General features: G+C 41.7%; 1 protein-coding gene across 7 annotated transcripts in view; it reads right to left on the bottom strand.

The window, feature by feature from the left end:
- The window catches only part of PLEKHH1 (pleckstrin homology, MyTH4 and FERM domain containing H1), a 51262-nt gene extending 44161 nt beyond the window's left edge, over positions 1 to 7101 (bottom strand). For 2 of the 7 annotated variants that reach the window (XR_003538318.1, XM_027708298.1), the window contains exons 1-3: positions 6752 to 6942; positions 3058 to 3161; positions 1539 to 1714 (exon numbers count right to left, since the gene is read on the bottom strand). Coding sequence is in view for 6 of the 7 variants with exons in the window: in XM_027708298.1 (XP_027564099.1) it covers positions 1539 to 1679 (141 nt within the window). In the remaining variant the exon portion in view is untranslated. Of the gene's footprint in view, positions 1 to 1538; positions 1715 to 1800; positions 1991 to 3057; positions 3162 to 6751; positions 6943 to 7073 lie in introns of those variants that run through there. The other 5 variants (XM_027708304.1, XM_027708312.1, XM_027708331.1 and 2 more) reach the window with 5 other exon arrangements.
- Positions 7102 to 23181: the final 16080 nt, after the last annotated feature.

Here is a 23181-nt window from a genome sequence, read left to right as displayed (position 1 = left end):
AGGTCCCTTCCTTGAGGAGCCCCCTGAAGAAGATGAAAGTTTCATTCGCTGCCATGGAGCCCCTCCCTAAAGAAATAGTCAAAAGATATCTAGCAAGTCTGTTCTCCAGAAAGAAAGTCTTCTACATAGGTTTTTTTTTGTGTGTGGGTGGTCAGGAAGTTTCTCAAAACAGATATTAAGAAAGCACAAGGACACAGATTCCATAACACAGCAAATGAATGCTGATTCTCTTTACCAGACCTGGGCCACATCTATAAATTATTTTTTTAATGTGCCTTTATCTAAATGGACTTTACAGCTACTTTCAATGTTTTTCAAGGTAAGTAATCACCAAGGTCCACCTCAGAAGCTACCTTGAAGAGATGAAAAGAGTGATTAAAATTGCATAATTTATTAAAATATGATGGGTAGAATGAATGTCTCATGCACTATATGGCATTACTAAAAATGCAATTACAGTGAAAGCAGGGATGAAAATTACTCCACTCTGAAGTAGCTGACATTTTGACGTTTTTACATCCAAAAATCAACAAACAAGAATATACACAGAAGTTACATAATACAAAATAGGGCAAAAGTGAGTTTAGAACATATCTGTCATCAGCTACAGTAAACTGCAGCTAGTTGTACAGATTTTAATATCATTAGTAAACTGTGACTGAAAGAATCTGTTCTCACTTTCCAGCAGTAAATATTTGAGCAATATCTGAGCAATCTTGGACTGGACTGTGATAATGTAAGCCACATTTGGAAAAAAAAGAAGGAACTCCACAGCAACCTACAAACTTGGATTTTATACAAATTTAGTAAAAAAGCTTTCATTCAAATTGAAAAACAACTCAATCTAAGGTAAAGAAAAAACACAAAAAATTCACACCATGATGAAGACAAACAAAAGAGAAAACTCCAACAAAACCCTCAAATCTTGCCAGTCCTCTCCCCTAGGATGTAAACAAATTCACTGAGTACACTTGAAAGAGATTAGTAGGAGATACCTCTAAAACCACAGATGCTATGCAAGTTTCTAACATTCAGATCTCAAAATATCTGAACCTGCTCCTCAGTATCCCCAGAATGTTTTGACTGGATATAAAATGTTATTCTAACACTATGGCAATACATGTACCCCTGTCCAGTTTTTTAACATTATAGCATAATTTGCACTCTTATAAGCTTTTCTGTTGCCAGCCAAGTCCCAATACTGCTGTTCTAACCCACAGCATCCATCTTTGCTCTGCAGCTGCCTCAGTCACTTTAGACATCCAGAATCTTGCTGATATACTGTTTTCCACCAGAGTCCAAATACTTGGTGATTTTGCAGTAAACAAGGCCAAATTCTTATTTTCACTAATGCCACACCTGGGTCACTCAGGCACGTCTCTGCATCTTGAGTAATAAGCAGAGTGCAAAAACATACTGTAATCAAGGAAGAAATCATTACTGCAAGTAACAGTTCTGTTGGATAGCTCAGCACTTACAGACTTTTTGCTTTCATGTCATAACTTATTGCAAAGTAGAAGTCATCACCACTGCCTCACCTTCTCAGCTAACAGCTCTCGGATCTTGCTTGCCTGCAAGCGGAATTTGAAGAGCTGGGACTCCAACACAAGGCATCGCTTTTGCCAGTCCATATAGCTGCCATTTTCCAGTGTGAGTTCTGCCATTGTGAAGTTAATCATCCATTTAGGATGTCATCTGAGGTGCTCCAAAAAACCTACAATATAGAAAGGAAAAAAAATATGTATTTTAGAAGGACAAACTTATCACCCCCTGTGTCTAGTCTTCCTTGGTCCATCTTACAGAACTGGTAACAAAGGCCATTTCTTCCCCAAGCAGAAGATGAAGTGGTACTATCCTGAGTTATTGATATTGCCCTCTGGCAGAGGTTACTTTTAATGGATAAACTTTTACCCGTAGAGTGAGTAAATAATTTACTAATGCATCATACTGTATATTCCAGAAACAGCCTTACCGCTACCCTTACAGTCTTGGTCAGCTTCTACCCAGAGATTAGTAGTTTTACTTCTGGCTTCTTAGTACCAGTATGGCTATAAACTCTCAAGTCATTAAAACTTCCTAAATGTAACTCACATTGGCTATAAACTCTCAAGTCATTAAAACTTCCTAAATGTAACTCACATATCACACACGCAACACACATATTTTTAACTAGGGGCACCAGTGCCTTATCTCATGCAGACTGTGTTAAGATGATGTGATGGATTATGCAACACTGTTCCCAATCCCTAACTACTTGATACAGTCAGTCCACAGTAAGAGTGGAAGTGCCCCAATATCTAAACAATTGCTCTGTTAAAACATAAAGAGAACCCATCCAGGAATAAGTTAAAGCTTAAGACAAAACATGCTGCTCTACTTAAGTCCTTGTAGACATCAAGTGATATATACAAATCCAGAAAGTGGAGAAAGCTGTAGTTTGTGAAGTTGTTTTATTTTCCCACTCAGTAACTGTTTAGACATCTCAGATACTTTGTGCTTATTGTAAAAGATACATAAAATGTAGGTAATAAGGCATTTGTGAACAAAAAGGTTTTTAAGATCAACTCAGTGTGTGTAGTCCAGCGGTCAGCTATATTATTCTACAATAACGAATGTTTACATAGCCAGAACAGCTATTAGTTCAACTTCATCAAAACAATTAAATCCTTACTTGTTAAAGGAGCTTCTCACCTGCTCATAGACCAACTTGCAAGTCACAGGCTGTGACAGACCAAGGAACAGACCAAGACTTGAGAGAGAGCAATGAAGTCATTCAGCCTCATTGCCTCTACATCTGCCTTTGCAGAGTGGAAAAGTTTAAGATGTCCCTCTAGTTGTACCCACTTGTCATTTGCTGCTAAGACTTGAGATTCAAGTTACCCTGAGAATATATAATAGTGTGAGCATATATAACACAGCAAGCCACTCTATTCAGTTTTATCTCTGATGTTCCGATTTAAGGAAGACACATTTTATACCCTTTAGCTACAAACACTACCTGCAAGTTATTTTATGGACAGGTTGCTTTGTTCAGTAATAGAACAGCAAGTTGCCTACCTTTCCAATGAATTATGGAATACTACTCCAGGTCAGAAGGCAGGTTTAAGTAAAACAAGGCAAAGGCACACTCATGTGTCCAGCACTGCATCACTGAAAACATTCTGCAATAGGAAAGAAAACCACTATTCTACAAGCAGCACACCTACAGTTTTACAGAAGCAAAGGCCATCCTTTTCCACAGCCCATCCAGCACATTGATCTAATCTCTAGCCCTAGCTCCTTGCCATGCATTTAACCAGGTTACCTTTGGTACACATCACAACACTGTAGGGTTTCCCTCTAAGGTACTGCTATCAGTCTTTCCCAAGCCAAAAGAGGGCACTAAGTCATGGAAGGAGGCTACATCACCATAAGTTTGTTTACAGCTAACTCTGTTTTGTACATAATAATTCAGCTCTCAAATGAAATTTTGTTCTCTTTCATACAAGCATAAAGAGATTTTAGTCTTTATTCGTAAAGCTTAAGTTCAAAAAGGACATATAAATGAATGGGATGAACTCTAATGGCACAAAGCAAAATGAAACTGATGTACCACACAGCTTATGCCAGAGCAAAAGTAATTTTCCCATATAGTCCATAACTTTTGGTCAAACTAAAATACCCTATTCTGAATAGGAAGTCTAAGACTGGGATAGATATCCTAAATCATTACACCTTGTTCCTTATCACTATGGACAACTGCATCATATAAACCCTTTCATAAATGAACACTCTCTTCCCTAGAACTGTGCATGCAGTTTTGCTCCCACTGTTCCTGTGTTCTAGAACCTCACCCCTCTAACGAGCTGCCTTCCAGTTACCAGCATAAATATAATCATAATCAGCCTGTATCTGTTCATTCTTGTAGATTAGTACCCTTCAGCTTAGTTAGTTTTTTTCCCCTCCCTCATATTTACCCCTTGATGTGTTTGTAAAGATCAAAAGCTTCCCCTTAGAGACCTGACTTTGCAAGGCTAGAGATAAGGGGCTCCTCTAGTCTCCTAAGAAAAGCTCACCACTCTCGCTCTGCACCTGTTACAGCTTCAGAGCACATCATATAAAAGGGCCAGGTTTTATCTTTCTCCCTCCCCTTCACAGTCATGGGTGACCACAACTGCATCTGAAAGGCAGTGTGCACCCATACCAAAGCCTTGTGTAAAGGCATTTAGCACTTTCCACCATATTACACTGGTGGTCAACATTCACAGACAAATTGACACAACTGGAGCAGAAGAATCTCAGCGGGCTTTTCCTTTGCAAATGCCAGACTTCAGAGTGCAGGAGGGTAATTACAATGGCACTAGAACAGATTAATAAAGCTCATGTCTGAGTCAGATCTCTAAAAGATCAATATTCTCTGTACTACTGGCCATTGTGGTATCACACAAAAGGACAAGAGACAATGGGCAGAAACTGATGCACAGGAAGTTCCATCTAGACATGAGGAAAAACTTCTTTACTGTATGGAGTTTCGCCCACTGGAGATATTGAAGAACCATCTGGATGCAATCCTGTGTAATGTGCTATAGAATGACCTTGCTTGAGCAGGGAGATCAGATCAGATGACCCACTGTGGTCCCTTCCAACCTTACCAACTGACTGCAAAATTCAACAGGCCCATGGTTACCCTGTGATCGATTAGTATAACCATATCTTTTCCTCCTCTGCTGATTTTAAAGAGTGCTCTTCCAGGTTTTATGCCCACTTTATTACTACTTCTAATGCACAATTTTACTTTGAGTCATTAGATTAATCCCCTCTGTCAGTCAACTCTTCTAGTAAAATACCTACCATCCAACAGAACCCTCTTCACCACTGTGTTGTCACATTCTCTTTTGTCATTTGTCTGTCTTACCATTCTTCTATTAATCCCCATCTCCTCCACTTAAGCTAATAACTTCCCCATGTGTCATCATACCAAATTATTTCTGAAGGCTAGAGACTAGAATTACAGCTTTTCCCCTCTAGCAAAAACCTTATGCTTTTTCAGAAAAAGATTTTGTATCACAATGTCTGATATTTAGCCCTAAATTACAACTTTATTTACAAAATTTATTCTGAAACTTCTTTTACTGTTAAAATACATTGTTCCTTCTCCCCCATTCTCCTAAACGTAAGCAGTTTGTCTCACTCTCTGAATTACAGTATCAACTTTATTTTGATAGACTGACTTTAAATCCTTTCTATTGGATCTGCCATTTCACATGCCTTTTTTCATAATTCTTAACAGTCTTTATTCACTACATTCTTTGATTCCCCTGCCTCTCACAGATATTGGTCCTTTTCATATCAGATAAAGAATTTATATGGTTATCTAAACCATATTTATATATTTATGGTTATACATTTATATAAAACTGGTTCTTTTTTCCCCTAGGCATATGAATAAGTTGGGAGTCAGATATTTTCAGATGCAGTACTCTTACTTTAGGAACTTGGAAAATAGGAAGCAGCCACTTTGTTCAAACAAGCTGAGATTTTCAAAACTTCATTCTTAAATGCATACAGCTGCTTCTTAAAGAGCAGCTTGATTTTCAGTTCTAAGTATCAAACATATTAAACTGTCAGTGAAGATAATGGGAGCTACGAAGTCCTTAGAACTCAGTGGGGGGAAAACGACTGAGCCAACTGCTAAATGCAGTCAAAACTATAAGTATCATGCATATATCTGTATGTTTTGACCAACATCAGAAACAGTTCTGACACTAAATGTAATATACAAAATAAATATTTATTTGGAGTGCCCATATCCAGTTGTAATTCTGATGAAGCTAAAATTTATACCAAGATGCCACACGGCTGTTTTTTGGGTTTTTGAGGTTTTTCTGAGGTTCGTTTTTTTGTTTGTTTTTAGACCAGGATCAAGTGATTTCCCAGATGTAGGTGGATCCAGACTAGAATTCACAACACTTCAGAGACTTTGTATATTTCCACCTGAAATGCCCTTTAAGAATAAAAACAATTAATCAACATGAAGACTTTCAGTTGCAGATATAAATGCAAGTAAAGTGTTTGCACTTTGTTCATTCAGTGCAAACAAAGAAGACAAGTGAAACACTATTTCCATATTTCAAATACAAGTGTCTCCTCAGCTCAGCAATCAGTTTATCCAGGCTGTCATAGGGGATTCAGTCAGCACAGGAGGACTGCAGTTCTGAGCACCTGCCAGTAATATGCACCAGATCCTGCCTGAACACCAGACCTGAATATTGGTCTAACTTTTAGCTACCATCTTACTATAAAAGAATCAGTAGAAATGTGGTAAATGTAACACATGAAGGAAGAGAGGTTTCCTCCCGTGCCACTGCATCAACACCAAAGGGGTCAGCAGTACGGGCAAAACTCAGTGGAGAAGTCCCGTACTATTAATCAACTCTCTGTCCGCAGCCACTTCATTTTCCACTTCATAACCAGTTTCGCCCCCCAGCTTTTTAGCCCTGAGGCCTTTGGAATTGTTCAGCCACACAGTCATTTCCCGTTCAGGAGTGCGGCCTGGGATGCGCAGAGCATGGAAGGGAAAAAAAAAAACAAACACAAAAAGCCGTGAGAAGGGCAAGGCTTGTCGCGAGCCGGGGGGTGGAGAGCGGGGAATAATTTCCCCTCTACATCAGTGCAGGTGGCTTGGCTACTAAAAGTGCCAGGAGGCAGGAACAGGGGCTCCCGGTTGTGCCATTTTACCTGCGGAGGTCTTGCCCCGTACACCGAGGCTTACCGGAAAGGCAGAAGAAACCGCAGGACTTAAACACATTTACACTTGAGCTGCGTTTTACCCCTCGTGTGGCCATTCCTCTCCCCCCTCCCCCATCTCTTCCACGCCTCTTTAGGGCCCAAGTCCCAGACCCGAAGGCAAACCTCGGTTAACAGAGATGACACAACATCACCTCCAGAACGCTCCCGCCAGTCCCCTTACCATCACCTTCGAAGAAAGATAAGAAGGGGAAGAAAGGCTGTGACAGCCAGTCCCGCACAGACCCGCCCTCCAGAGCACTCGGCCGCCCTCTCCCCGCTCGGGGCGCCCCCCCGCCCGCGCTCACCTTGGCCGGCGCGGGGTCCGTGCCGGCGGGGCAGGGCGCTGGGGGCGCAGCCGGCGGCCTCACGGGGCTCCCGGCCCGCGGGGCGGCGGGGCCGGCCCTGGGCGCGGCGGCTGCGCGGCGCCGGGCGGCAGGCAGGTGCCCGGCACGACTCCTGTCCCATTCAGCACTTTGCCATTCCCTCCTTGATTTCCCTCGAACGGGAGAGCCCGGCTCAAATATCAGAGCCGGCCCTCCCGAGGAGCACAGGAACTGACATCACCCGCCCCAGGCTTTTAACCCCTTCTCGGGCTCGGCGGCGAGGCAGGTGGGGCGGGCGGCGTCGGGTGCCGGGGCGGCCCGGCCCGGAGGAGAAGAGCGGCAGCCACGCTCTGCCGCGGGCGGAGACATGGCCCTCTCCGCCCACCCTACACCCTCAGGGGCTGCCACCGAGTCTCCTGAGATCCCCCTTGCAGTTACCTTCCAGCCCTCCGAGCCGATGTTCCCAAACTGTCCCCAGACCGCCAGAGCTGTGATGTTTTTTCGTGGAGCAGCCGGGCAGGGAGCTGGCATCCACGCCAGCACGCTGCCCTTGCGGTCTACTGCAGCCCTGAGGGGCTGGTGGCTCGTTCCAGGCTCCAGCTGAAGCACCCTTCACTGCTTGTAGGCAGTCCCAGGGCATGAGGTTGGTGCCGGGATAGAGGTTAAAACCCAAGTAGTGTAATGACGCCTCTCCTGACCAGAGGACACCATCCTGCCCCACGTACTTGTGCCATCTCCCATATGAAATGGCTCAAACAAACAGGTCCAGGGCCTCAAGCATTTCTAATGATAGTTGCCTGCACACAGAATATTTTATTCAGTCATCAGGCCACCACTTATAGAGCTACTTCACATGCAGCAATCCCTTATATGAATATATAGTGACTTACAGGAATTTATATTACGTGTTTTATACAAAGAGCTGGTAATCTCGCTGCCTGTTCGGGAAGGGCTGCACCAGAATGATGATGTCTTGAGCGATTATGAGAGATTCACGAATGCTCTGAAACTGTACCTCGGCTTCTGTTGAGAGCTCACGCAAATGAGCTCTCACAAAACAAGGCAGGCTGAAATAAACAGGCTTCAACAATCTGTGGAGGAAGAGGCAGGAGAACTGAACAAAAGTATCTCCTAGTACCGTAAGCAACACTATTCACTAGTCTTGGTTAAACAAGATCTTAATTGTTCTGTTTATTAAATTTGCACTGTAAATTCTTTCCTTGTGTTGATAGTGTGCTTTCACTGATATCTCAGCAGAGAAACAGTGGGTACCAAATCACTTACTGTGCACAAATGAAAAGATTGATGTGAATAAATGGTTAAAATATAAAAATATAACTAAAAACATAAGGTCAAGATTTGGACACTGGAGTGAATAAAGGCAGACTCTGAAATCTACACCTCATTATCCAAATAAGTAGTCAGATTTCCAAAGACTCTGAGGACCCTGCAGTTTCCTAAAGATGCTTTCGCTTTAGATTTCTCATCCATTTCCAGTTTCATGGGAATTTGGTTGAATGAAGTTGCCTGTTCCTTTCTAGCTAAAAGACAAAGCATACATTATGGAGCTGGTTCAGGCAGGGAGCAGGATAGCACTATAAAGAGGTGGCTGGAGAGCCAAATGGAGACAGGCAAAGAACTGAAAAGAAATAGGCATCTGGTGAGGAGCTCTCTCATTTGGCCAGCTGAGCAAGGACAGGCAGGAATACAGCCAGAGATGGAGCTGGCTGTTGGGACAGTATCACCAAAAGAGATTTCTCTGCCAATTCCCAGTGGAAGGGACTCCAGCTGCCTACAGTCTGTATGTTGAGTGTGAGCCTGTATTAATCATTATTCCCAGTGATCAAAGAATTATAATAAATAACCAGAAGCAGCACAAATTGTATCTCCCTTTAGGTATTTCAGAGAGCAAAAGCTAACTTCACCCTTTACAGAATCCCCTCCTGAACTGAGGCTGACCAAAGACAAAGTGGGAAAAGCAGCTATTCCCTTCATGTTCCCCATCCTATTCCTGCTCCTTTCAGCCACAGCATGCAACCACAATACTTCTTAATCTGAATTTTATGAGGTATTTTTATTCTTCCTTTAAAGGCACTGGTCAAGTTCTCTCATTTGCACCAGCAAAGCCAACCAGATCGTATCACTTACTGAAATGTCAATCTGGCCTTGTGTTTTTCCCAGGCAATGAAGCTTGACTGCCAGGACATTCCTCAGCCACTGAACTTTATACAAAGTACCTCCCCAAGAATTGCCTGCACACACCTTGCTTTAACCCCTGAAGGCCCAGAACCACATTGGCACTCACACAACCTGCTGCCATGTATTTAATGCAATTATTCTTCAAAGTTGTGCCTCCTTATGTCTTCTGTTGCTTCTGTTAAAGTATTTTAAAAAATTATTATTAAAAAAAATAAAATTGTGGCTTCCATTAAACAATGCAAATAGAAAACCAGTTTTCAGAGGGAGAAGATTTTAAGAAGAGCCAGTAGTATCTCATCGTTCCCAAGTGATTTCCTTTGGCAGTTATCTTTAATATGGCTGCTCAAGCACTGTATATCAGGTCTTTCCAATTTGCAGACATATCATTCAGCAAAAAATAAAATTTACTATAAACAGCAAATATCTTACTAACAAAACAAATTCGCTGGCAGATCCAATAGAACTAGCTTGGCACTGTTAGACTATCATTATCACAACTCAAGCACAGGCTGCTTTGTTAAGAGGACCATATCCAAGATACCTAAATAGAAGGACAAAGAGATAAATGAGAACGAGATGTCAGAAGATGAGAGCAGAAGAAACTTTTTCTCTTAGTAAGCAAAATTGTCATAGTTCTGCAGGTGGGAGAGAGCATTGCGTTCCAGACACAGCACTGCTGAAAACTTACCAAAGGGGCAAGGACACCAGCCAGACCAGAAGTCCATGCGTCAGAGCTCCACAGAAGGCTCAATCCCATGTGGGAAAAAAACTTGCACAAAAACAAGACAGGACCTTGAAACACCTGTTTGAGGTACTTGTCTCTCTTCACAGGCAACTTAGGCTTCATACTGTAGTTCTCTGAATTCCACCGATGTTACAGGCTTAAAGATGTTGAAAATAGCCTTTGTGCCTAATTCCTTTACTCTCTTTCTCCTGGGCTTGCAGTGTGCTGACAGACAGAACACAGACTTGCAACCCCCTGCCTTGCTTCCCTTCTAATCAGCAGTGACAAGCTCATGCAGCAGAAAAATAAGAGACTGGCAGCTGTGGATCACCTCACTGCATAAACTAGTTGCTCGTGGGAGGACCCAGTGGGAGGGCCAGGAAACCATTGCCCTCAGGTACTTTGTCAGTTGGTTTTCATTGCATTATGGTCATCTTGTCACACTTCACACACAAAGACACTTATGTCTACTATTCAAGCCAGAACTTGAGCAAGAGCATATGTTTTATATATACAGTCTTGACTGGCACAGAGCAAAACAATGGAAAATTCCCATTTTCCTTAGGGAGTCATCCCAGGGGCAACTTCAGTGTTATTCTCAGTATTAATAGCTCTCTCCTTGTTTCATCTCTGGATTTCTCCAGTTTCGGCTTCCACATACCAGATTTCATTATGTCTTTTCCCAATAGAATAAGAAGCCATCAACTATCATTAAAGCAGCCTGTGATAAAAAACTTAACTTTCTCTTCTATAAAAATACACAGATATAACATCTCTCAAAATAATTATTGTTTTCTAATGCTTGTATTCTCATAGGTTTATCTAGAACATAGATTAGACAACTGGTGCTTAAAAAGTCAGTTTGGGATTGTTATCAGCATGCTGGTGTGTTCAACTCCTGTTTCAGAGCGGGAAAGAAAGAAGGATAGCATGTGGGAGTCTTCAAGCTGAGGAGAAGGAAAACAGTCCTTGCAAGTGTATTTGTTTTGTGTGGTCTTTTTGTGCCTGGCATTGGCTGGTATGCAGCCCAAAAGGTTCCCACATACCACAGCACTCTTTGAATCTGTTTCTGAGTCTACAGCCTACAGCAGTAACTGCTGTGCAACTGGTGCTGTACATGATGTATGTCACAGGTAAACTGTATCACGTCCAGATGCTGCAACTATGCAGATAGAGATGGCTCAACAACACTCACAAAACTGAATGTTGCTGCTCTAAGGTTGAGGGGCCCGGCTGCTCATGCTGAGGTAAAGAAGGCATCGAAAGAGGGTGGTGGAGCTGTGACAAGGTGCTGGAAGGAATTGTGAGGAGCCCTGGAGAGTTGCACCTGTAGCTCTGGCAGCCCCAGTGATGTGAGGGATGGCCACAGTTCTGCTGCAGGAGAGAGTCCATATCCCTCAGCCCTTCCTTGAGAGGCAGCAACAGGTCCTTCCCTTTCCAGAGGGAGGGAAGCTCAGGCAAAGTAGGCAGCAGCCTATGGTAATTTTGCTTCCCCAGGTATCCTGTGAAATGTAAATAGGCAAATACCTATTTACAGAGTTGTCTCTGGAAGCACAGTGCAAAAAGCTGCACCAGAGAAAGAGACCCAAACAAAATAGGGGAGCAAGGAACTGGTTATAGATTACTGGTTTGAATTCAAGCCAAGTAAAAGAAATATCCTCTGGTCAGCTACCCTCTGACATGCAGCAGCAGTGACCGATGTATGGACAGACTGGTCATCTCAGCCCAGTTCTTAAACATCACCTGTCTGAGGCACATGTTTATAAGGAGTGAGTGCTGAGGAGGCAATAGTGTGTGCTGCAGGTCACCAGAGGAGCTCCATGGTATAACATAGACCTGTATTACTGCTGTTGTTCATTACAGTTCTGCATTGACCCATCATTGCAAATAGCTTCTCAGAACAAAAACTTAAGACAAGAAAAGATCATGGGGAGTGAACTTGTGTGTCTGATCCTCACTAGACTTGTGAAAAGAGTTGCTGGATGGAAGAGGCTTGGGTAGGCCAGGAGAAGGGGTTGTCCTTGCCCATGGCAGAGCTGGGGGAAATACCATTTCAAAAATTGTTAAATCAATACTCTCAGTAAAGAGGAAAGTAGGTCCCAGCTTGCCCTCTGCTTGGGTGCTGACTTTGTTGGGCACCTGGGGCAACTCTGTGGTCAGAGGAGAAGAGGCTGCAAAAGACAGCCTCTGATGGAGGATCCCTGCATCTCCACAACCAGTAGGTTGGCCTGTACTGGCTGGGAGTGGGGGACAGAAGACACTAGTAAAAGATGGCGCTGGTCTGTGGGAAGGGTTTTGTCTGTGTTCCAAGTCTTGCACTGAAGTCATGCCTACAGCTGCCAGATGTCAGGATGGGGTGTGGAGAGGAACACGGTTCCCTGCCCCAGGACTCCTACTTGCAGAGCCTATGTTGCTGAAACCAGCAGGCAGGCTGTCCTCCATGGGAGAGCAGGAGGGAGGCTGCATTAGCTGGAGAGGTTTTTGGCTCTGTTCCTGGTCTCACACCAGAGCCAGGCACACAGCTTCCAGATGTTTGTGATCTCTGCTCTGGGATCTTTCAGGTTTGTCAAGGCATTGCATAAAGGAAGGAATTATTTCACTTCCACATGGGGAGTGGAAATGTCAACAGCCCTAGAAAGATCCCTCTGCCTGCTTCTCCCAGGATGGGTCACTTCCAGGGAAGGAGCCTTGGAGAGGGTTCTCTCTCTCTACAGATGAGACCCCTGGACAATGCACTCTCAGAGCAACAGTTGCTGAGCTTCTCTGGCATGACTCTGTTCCTGGCAGTTTCCATGGTGATCCAACAAACCAGCAGAAAAGCACAGATCTCTTTTGGAAGACAAATAACACAATGTGATAGTGCATATGCCTGGGGAGAGGAAATAGCCCCCCTTTCATACTGTCAACTGAGTTCTGGGATCAGTTCTGGGACTTGCCTCCCTACCTCCCCGAGTTGTCAAAGAAAGCATTTCTGTACCCTTCCCAAAGGGCTCAAAGCAGTAGCTCCCACTTGTAGGTGTCGCAAGCTGCCATAGGCAGGTTCAAATGGTATTTCAAATTGATTTTAATGGACAGCACTGGCAAATGATGTCAGCAGGCAGCCCAAATGAGCAGTGTCTGATAGTATTTGGATTGGTTGGGGTTAGCAGGAAGTGCTGATGAGGAGCCCAAGATGTACCACAACAGGGCCCAGCATGCAAGCACATACACAGGTATGATCTCAGAGGTCCTTTCCAACCCAGCTGATTCTATGATTCTATGATTCTATGACATACCTGTCAACCGAAAGAGAAAACCTGCACTCTGCCCTGTCTCCTGTCATGTCTAAAAGTACATGGACAAAATCTCAAACCTTTCTTCTTGGTCATAGAGAGAAACTATCCAAATGCAAGAACAAATTCACAGTCTTATTACCACAGTATCATGCCACCAAGACTTCAGCCACTGCCCTCAAGGTCTCACCCTGCCCTCAGCTTCATTACAGAAGCAGTAAGTGTTAGTGAGCACACTCTTCCCCATGCAGTTTGGAGGTGCCTGCCTGTCTGATACCCCCCACCCACCCCCTTGCATGCAGCAACAACTGCCAAACAGCACAGCTGCCTGGATGAAAGGACATGGAGGGAATGGGTGGATGGGTAGCTTTTCTGATCTGCATCATTTTTGTGATGCAGTTTACAGTTTCCAGAAAATTCTGGAGAAGGGTAGGGGTAAAAGTTATAAAGGATAATATGGCTTTCAAATACCGCCAACATGCATCTTAAAAAGGAAACCTAATTTTGTGTGCCTCTGCCTCTGGGCAAAATGTTCTTGGCTTGGTTTCAAAGGTGCTGGGAAATTCAAGGGTTGGGTATCTCTGAAAACCCATCTCAGGGTGCCTGCAACAGGGTGACCTGGAAAAGGTGCCATTTTTGAAAATGTTATCTTAATTTTATTTTTTTAAATTTTGTAATTTCCTATCAATGAACACTCCTTGGGATACTCAGGGATTGATCTAGTACTTGTCTTTATGTGCTGTCTGAGGCAGAAATCCTTGTAAGAGAAATGGTACCTTAACTGTAGATTTCACTGGTGCTTGGATTTCATTGCACTGACTGCATGTAAGAGATGTAAGAGACTCCCACTGATTTCCTCATGCTGTGCTCCCTTGCCCAGAATCCTGTGAGTCTGCAAAGGAGCTTCTGAAGTTGAGGTCATTGCCTGGCCTCTCCCTCTGTCCGTGATTGCCTCCCGTGCTCTGGGGCAGCCCTGTAATCTCAGTCCTGGTGTAAACGAGTACTGTGTCTCCCTGCGCCCTCAGAAGCCCATGCCAGGATGCAGCTCTAGACAGACAGCTAATTAAAACAGCTCGAGCAGCTCCAACACAAAACTGAGTTAGGACCTTCTGCAGAGAATGTCATGGGTAATTTTTAATTATTTGTTTAATTAGTGTTAATTGCACACAGTAGGAGGTCAGAACTCAGCCTGCAAATGCTCAGTTGGCTATGAAGTGCGAGTTCCCCAGCCATTTTGGAAACACCAGTCGAGGAGCAGGAGAAGGAGGGGGATTTACACTTGGCTGTCATGATGGCAGTTTCATTCACAGCAGGTGAGTGAAACTCCGGGGATTTTTTTCTGGACCAGAAGGAGGAGGAGAACAAGAACTAAAAGAAGCTCATCTGGGGAGCCACCGAGGGGGTTAGTGGGCGCCTTGGGACCCCTCTGCACTGGAGAGATCTTAGCCACACCTTCCTGGCTGCACAGCCACCCTCCCAAGGCATGGGCACCACAGTCCCACAGGCAAGGGCTTGCTCTAGGTGTCTAAATTGGGGGTGTTCAATTCAACCTTTCCCTTTTGGGGTTTTCTTTTTGTCAGAAGTGTCTTTAAAATTTGCAGCTATTATAAAATATACTGATAATTTTATGTATCTGTGTTTGCATTTATGTGTAATAATGTACCTATGCTGCATACATATCACACATTATCTGTATAACGGCAAAGCGGCTCATATGTTGCAGCACTAAGTGTACTCATGGCAGCATGGAATTCCTATTGGGCTATTCCAATTATATCATCATAATATCAGCTATTACATAAATCATGAGTAATGAGGACTGATATAGCAAGTTAACAGTGAAAGCAGGGCAGTTTTAAGAAACCAGCTATGTATCTTGCAAAGAAAACCTTGTAGAAAAAAGCTATGGGATATCATCAAATTAAGCCCTGGAAGAGACCATTTTTGGAGCAGCAGTGACTTCTCTTTAAAATCAGCAGTAGTACGATGTGAGCCCACAACAGCGAGGAGCGGCAGGATCCCGCTGCGGCCCCGCCCGCTGCCGAGGGGCCGGGCGCTGTGCTCCGGCGCCACCTGGGGGCGGGAGGCAGCACGGCGGGCGGGTCTCCGGCGTGTTTAGTTTTGGTCTACCGAGGGCACTCCCCAAAAACGAGGGTTCTGAGAGTGGGCAATGCCTTTGGCTGGTTTCTGCCTTACCAGGGAAACAAACTTCCCAGTGAGAAAGTAAAGCATTGCCCTCTGACAGACATAAACACAAGCTCTGTTAATTATATCTAATAGAGATCTTTCTTCATCTGGAATAAGTAGAAACCTTGGATCAGACAAACACTCAGGCTGTTCCTAGGGAGCATCATGGAGATAGAGCTCTGAGGAGAAAGGGCCATAATTTGTTATGTTATGGGCTCTCTGTTGGAGGGGTGCTAAGACTTAGCCCAAACCACGTCTCTGATATGTTGGATGCACATGCTAACACATAATCTTGATTTAGCAGGCACCCGGGTAATTATTCCTAAAAAGCAGATAACCATGGAATTGTTTTACCAGATAAACATACGGGACTTCGTAGGGGAATTGAAAAGCTGTTCCTAAGTCAATGATTGCATGCACTAGCTATATTCAGTTCAGGGATTAGTTCAAAGAACCTTTTTCTCTTTGATGCAAATATGCAAAGCACCTTAAGACTCTTTTTTTCCTGATTTTCATTACAGTTGGACCCACTTCCACTCTTACAACAGGTCAAAATTCAAGCCTGATGCTCCTGTACAAGCCACTTGTCTCCTCTCAGCCTTGATTTTTTTTCTCATAAGGGCAAATTGACATAAGCCATTACCATTTATATTTGCCCAAAGATTATTTAGCTTCTCAGAAGACATCACAGAAATAAAAAGGCTTATATTAAACCTTTTATAAGTTAAGAACTTTAACAAAATATTTTTGTGCTGGATCAAAATTATAATGTCATTCTTCTAATAAGCAAAATAATGCCACCATTACCACAAGGAAGGGTTGCTTTTGCTTTTAAATCTAGGACAGCTTTTGAGCCTGTACTGCTAACTTTACATTCCCTCTGCAAAGAAGCCTTACAGAAATGCAGAATACTGACTCCAGATTTCTATAATCTTGTCTGAAATCAGTGCCCACAGTTTTCTACCTGGGCTTATATTGATTAGATTTATGTTTAAGGTAAGCCTGCTGCCATAAAAAATACTGTGTGAATTGTAGCCATGTAGGCATAAAAGGAGAGAGGATTCAGGACATCTTCCACCACTTTGCTTGCACCGGTTCAAGCAACATCCACCTGCTTGCAAGATGTTATGTTCACATGGATTTGTGACTGGGTCACGTCTTACAACCTCTGCAGGGTCATGTCTTACAACCTCTGCAGAAGAGACAGCATGTTTTGGATAGCACCAGCTATGCTACTCCTGAAAGTTCATATTAGTTCCTCCCAGAGACCAAAATCTCTGGGAACTGCCCTGAATTTCCAGTAGCTGCTTACACCATTATCACAAAATCAATCACAGATGGTGCTTTTGATGCTGGCAGGTTGGAAAAAAATAATCTCTTGGCTTATATCCTGAGCACATTTGATCTGGACTGACTGGGTGGAATCGTGACAGCCCATCATCTTGTCATTGGAACAGAAACACTTTCCTGATTGCAACAAACGCTAGGGCAAGGATGAACATTTTCCTTTAAATAGCAAACTTCACCCTTAAATAGTTACACTTTGCCCTTGCTGTTTGGCTCTCTTGCATACCAAAGACTTAGCTCTTAGCAACATGAAATCCAATCCTAATTAGCTACTGTTAAACAATACCACTTTGTACCACTCTCAGAATGCTAAGCTCCTTCTATTCTGGGGCTACAGAGGAGGGGAGCATTTTATCTCAAGCTCAATGCAATTCAAGCCTCTTTCTGTGAAATTTAATTTTTTTTTAAGTTGAAAGTAGTCCTGTGTGTTAAACCCGACCAACTCCATATAAGTAGAAGTGACACTCAAAAAATTAAAAACTATTAACCAAAGATAGCCCAGTGTAAGCACACAAAACCGCTGTAAGAAGTTCTGAAAATTCAGCAGTGCCATAAATTCAACATAAATGGTGCGTTCTAGACATGAAACTTGAGCATAAGTGGTCAGGTGGTATAATTCCTTTCAATTTGACACTCAGCTGGAGAGAAAAATGTGAATCATTTACTCACTGGGGAGTCAGTGAGCATATATGAAATAGAGCAACTCACACATACAAATAAGCCATCTTCTGCATTTGCATCAACATTTCCAAAACTTCCCAAGACTTTTAGTATCAAAAGTAGCTCTATTTAAAACTAGACAACTCTTCGAAAAGAAGCAAGGTTTTGGCACACATGACCCTATACCTCAAACAGCTGCCCTTTCATGTCTCACTGCAATATCAGTGTATTTTCTGATGACAAAACTTCCCCATATGACTGTTTAATAGGTCCATTGTTAGGAACTGTTCATGAACATATGGACAGGCAAACGAATGTCAAAGAGAAAAAAATAACAGACTTCACACTGAAACCTTACAAATATTGACATAACTGACCATCTGAACATATAGGGCTAGCATTTATTATTTATTTATTTATTTATTTATTTATTTATTTATTTATTTATTTATTTTATTGCAGGCCTGGAGAATCACTTGCAGAAAGCATCAAGACCTATCTACCTCTCTAGAATGAAAAATGTACAGGATGACACACGCAGCTCTGCCCACCATAAGTGCCAAAGGCTAATGATGATCATTCAAATGTGGTTTTGCATAGTGTACTTTTTTATGCTATTATAAATATTTTCCTCACAGGATAGTCCCTGGATTCAAGTTTCTTTCCTGGTGCCATCTGATGATACACAGAGTGACAAGGCCAAGCTTTTTTTCTTTTCATCCTTTCAAGAAAGCTTGTTACAATCTGTTTCACTTACTATCCTTGAAACTTTGACCTCATTTCCATCTCACAAATTTACTCTGCATGACAATGTTATTCACAGTAATGAAGACTGTATGATGACCCCAAATTGGTCTATTTGCTTTGAGTTCTAATATTTTATCATTATATAGAATTCCATAATTTTCTGTACATTGTAAAGTTGTGCAACCAATGTGTTCACATTCTTTGAAAGAAGTCTTCATATCTTTTAAAGTGAACAAAAGAAACACTCCTTGAAATGGGTTTGGTGCCTATTTTAAAAGAAAAACTCCACTGTTATATGACACATTCCAACTACTGTAGGTAAGTATAAAGCAACCTGGAAAAAAATTTTCCTCAAAAAGCTTTGCTCAGATAAACCTAAGGCTGCAGGTTTTAGTCACTGTAAATTGGATTGGTCTTGGTCCTGTAATATAACATCCAGCAAAGCTTCCTTTTTCAGATCCCAGTGCCCATAAAGCCCTGGAGTCAGGGGCTGAAATTTGTTGAGATAATTCCAGCATGTTTTGGTCTTTTAAACTCACTGAGTGCACACATGAAGCATTTATCAGTGCATTGACCTCCTGCTCCATGGGGACGCAGACAGCTCTGCAGAACTGTTGTTTTCCTCAGACGATAGAGCTAAAAGACCATGTACTTAGCCAACTCTGGAGTCTGACTAAGGGCTAGCCGATGGAGTTGCTTCCAGATAAGATTGCTGGAAATTATTCAATGTCATGCAGAAATCTTTATTAGCTTCTGTCAGTGATAGAGTTTGTATTTGTTACTCAGCCTCGTAACATGTACTTTTTTTTTTAATTATTACCTTTGGATACCAGATATCAGCATGGACAAAAGCCACAGATTGCTGTTCTGACACTAAGAACTTTCTGCAGATAATTTTTTCTCCCTCTGCCATCCAGCAGGTGGGAGAAGACCAACAAAACCAGTGAAATATAGGGTTACTGGGTGTATGGTTCCCTGAGAATGCCTGGTCTGCTTGTGCACAATTCAGGGCATATCCAGTTGCTCTAATTTTTATACAGGCATCTGCCAGTCTCAGGGAACACAGAGCCATCTTTTTACTCTCCCGGAAAAAAAGGTGTTGGATGTCAGAGTGTCAATATTCACGGGTCACAACAAAGGGACACAGGAAGCTCACTAATGCCTGCTGCACCTTGGAGTTGCCAGCTGGGGTTACAGGACTGCTGTCAGCAGGAGGGGGCAGCTTGGACAATGACTCATCTGGCTGCATCTTTTCACTGATTGTGTGCACATCAGTTTTAGACATTTTTAAGTTTAATTCTGTAAACATAGCTTCTTGGGACATCCAGAAGGCATCGTACAGACGTGCCAAAAATGCCCTAAAAGAAGATAATTAGCACAAGTCTAGTGAAGTTGCTTTGCCAGAAGGTGTTGACTGCTGAGATGCTCACCTGGTAATGAGCTTTGGTCATTTTTCCCTGTCCTGATCATGAGGCAAGGGCAGTGAGAATACAGGAAATGTAAAAATTGGCAGAAAGGTAATAGACCTGTTTAAGCGTAAGGAAAAAGAAGCGGGGCCTGTGATTTCCTAGTTTATCCAAGTTTTATTTGTGGTGCAGTGACGTTTGCAAGTAACAGCTAAATGTTCACAGAATTATGAGCACATAAATGTTTTATAGGCGGTGCGATACAGTTAGTAGTGCTGGCTCGTGTCTCGGATTATGCTAGAGAAACAGCTTATTTGGGGAAGATGTACTATTTCTTTGTCCTCTGGTCTTATTAGGGGGTTGAGAAGAACATCAATTGATGGTGAAGTCTGTACCTCTGGGACTGGCTAATAAAGAATCCTTAATTGCTTGTATTAGGATAGATATCCCTTAAGAAAAAAGCTTACTGATAATGTAGCTGACTCCAAATGGATTTTATAAGCTGATATCATCTTTGGCTGTGTTAAAGTATGATAGAATATTTCTGCCTAATAGCATGCCCAATATTACAACAAAATTTAAAATGGCTTTGAACCAAAAAGCAACTATGGATTTTTTTTCTGAAAAAGCGAAATTCAGTCCTGACACTTTTACTCTCAAATTACTCCTCTCTTAGCTTGTATTTTTCCTTTGGAAGGATGTAAAAGAGGACATTTAGTTCCCATTTGCAAAGACAACTATGAGACAAACTTCTGAAAGCATGGTTGACATGACAGAGGTCAAATTATGAAAGTGAGATTTACTTATGCATCAGAGCCTAATTTGGGCTTCTTTCTGACTCTCATTTGACCAGTTTAGGACCTGTCCCATGTAGTCAATCAAGATGTTATGAAACAGAATGTACATAGTTTGACTGTCAGTTTGGGATTATTCTGCCTGACTTCAGCTACCCAGAAGCCAAGAAATGGGCCTGAACTCCTCATCTGGCTCCATCTATCATCAGTGGGGATAGATGAACTTGTTTACTCTCTTTAGGATGGAGTGCATCATCATCCAGAAGTGTCCAGTTCTCACGACTGAGTAAATAGGGAATTACAGCAGTACTGTTAACAACTGGATTAGTCCATAGATGAAGAGTCAGAATTAATTGTGCAGATGATTTTCACAGCTGGGGACCTCAAAGGTGCATCAGGACCTTTGCTCATGTTCAGCTCACTTGATCTGATTCTGTGCTTATATTTCTGAGGTTGATTTCTCATTACCAACATCAGTTATACTAGTTGTAACTGGAAGTTTTGCAGGATAACTAGGATTATTTGGTATCTGGAGCATCATTTCTGGTCTCTTCTAGTATAGAAAGTCCTATAAATTATGAGCTTAAAGATAACTGGACTGAATATTGTTAAGCTAGCATTCATAGTCAGTGTCATATCTGATAATTGCAGATTACAATATGACAGAAAATCTAATTTCTTTTGGACATATTATGAACTAAATATTCTACAGGACGATGTATTTCTTTAATCTCATTAAATTTTACACAAAAAGTCTCCTTAATAACTTTCCAAAATGAAAATTTACTTTTTAGACAATATCATGGCCTTCCCTATGCAGTCTATGCTATCAATGGGGAGCTTTGCTGTATAAGATACAGATGAATATTTGATGAAGTAATTATTTATTTAGCATATCTGTGGAGAGAGATGGTCTTTATCATGTGACTTTTCTTAGTAATCAAAGAGATTTGGGACCATTTGACTCCTACCCCTCCTGACATGTTGACATTTGTTGGGATCACGTGCTTATTGTGGGACTGCTACCAGCACAGTGACAAGATCTGAAAGCAAAGGAAGGAAAGGAAAAAGCTACTTTTTAAAATAGTGCAGTAAACTCCCTGTGTATCATTTTTGTGTATTCTTCATCATATGCATGCATATGGCAGCTGAAATACAGGATGAGATTAGGTGGCTGCTTGTCCAGGTTTCTGGATATTATCTTCAGTCTTGTGTGATGAACTTCATAATTCTCTGGGCCTGAGACTATCTGGTTGAATGGGAAAAATATTCCTAAGTAATGCATTTGGAAAGTGACATAAAAATAAGATAACAGTGAAATATCAGCTAATGTATTCAATGAACGCTGCAAAAGGACTCTGCTTGTAGTGAAACTGTTGTATAACTCATATATTCATTGTTAAGAAGAATATTAATTGATGTTAATTCTTAAGAAGAAAGACATTCATATATTCATTGTTAAGAAGAAAATTAATTGAACCAGCATTCTGAAAACTGCTGTAATAATTTATACAGTAAAATTTCTTGGTTTAGTTTGTCTACAATGAAAAAGTGAGCATAAAGAGGATATGCTCTCTCTTAAGTACAACCTTTGAGTATTTTGGAATTATTAGTAACTCAGACCCACAGGTGCTTTGATGTGCATAATGGCTTAACATACTAAATAATAACAAAACAGAAGACACTATTGTGGAAGAAGAGTCCCTCAGAGACCACTGAATCAGATTAGAGAACAGGACAAAACACATCAAAGCTGAGGAATAGAAACTCAGGTTGAAAAATATGGCAGATAAACAAAAGCTGTTTAAGAGTCACTGGATTTTAAAAAGGTTGCAATTTCATAAGCATAATAGAGAACAATATTGTTTAAAATGCCATCATGGATCAATGTATGAAGTGAAGGCATAGTTAGAAAATAAAAAGTCTACATAGCAAATGGTTAAATGGGAAATATTTAGCAATCAATATAAATTAGAAGTTATAGAATATAAAAATAGACAAAATAAAAAAGACAGGAGAGGAAAATCATCGGCTGGCAGGCCTTAAGGCACTAAAATGAGTTAAGAGTATATTAAGAACAACAGAAGTCTTAACAAGGGTACATGCTGCTGCTTGATGCAGATGATGAAATTATAATGTTGCACAAAAGGCAAATATTCTAGACATATTTCTGTTGTACATTTGAAAAGAAGAAAGATGATGAATTTATATCACATGGGCTGATGAAAAATTTTCCACTCTATCAGTGATCAGGAGGAATGTAAAGTATGTATTGGGGGTAAATATTTTAAAATCAGCAGGTCTGGATGGCTTACATGGGAATACTAATAGAGCTTATTTAACTGATTCTCTAGCCTGTTGATATTGATATATTCTAAATCCTCTAATAGCAAGAAAATAGCAGAATACTAAAGGAGTGTCTGTCCTATGGCAATATTAGAAAAACGGCAAAGTCAACAATCACAATAGATGTGCGCCAGCAACGCTAATGGCAGTTCATAGAAAAAAAAAATCAACCAAAAGAGAATTCTTTGACGAAGAATAAGAAAATGCAGGTATGTACTTCCCAGCATGACAATAATCTTGAAAAAACAAAAAAACAACCAACAAACCAACCAACCAACCAAACAAAAGAATAATTTAAGCATCCTGCCATGAGCAGGAAGATGACTAGAGTTGCTCTTAAAGGTCTTTCTAGCCCTACCTTATGTAGTTCCATAAATAAATAACATGGTAACCAACAGAGAGTCCTCA

This window comes from Neopelma chrysocephalum, unplaced genomic scaffold (genome assembly GCF_003984885.1).
Source record: "Neopelma chrysocephalum unplaced genomic scaffold, ASM398488v2 Primary Assembly neopelma1_24, whole genome shotgun sequence".
NCBI classification, from domain to species: domain Eukaryota; kingdom Metazoa; phylum Chordata; class Aves; order Passeriformes; family Pipridae; genus Neopelma; species Neopelma chrysocephalum.
The sequence above is the reverse complement of the archived record's forward strand: the minus strand, read 5'-3'. Positions and strand labels throughout refer to the sequence as shown.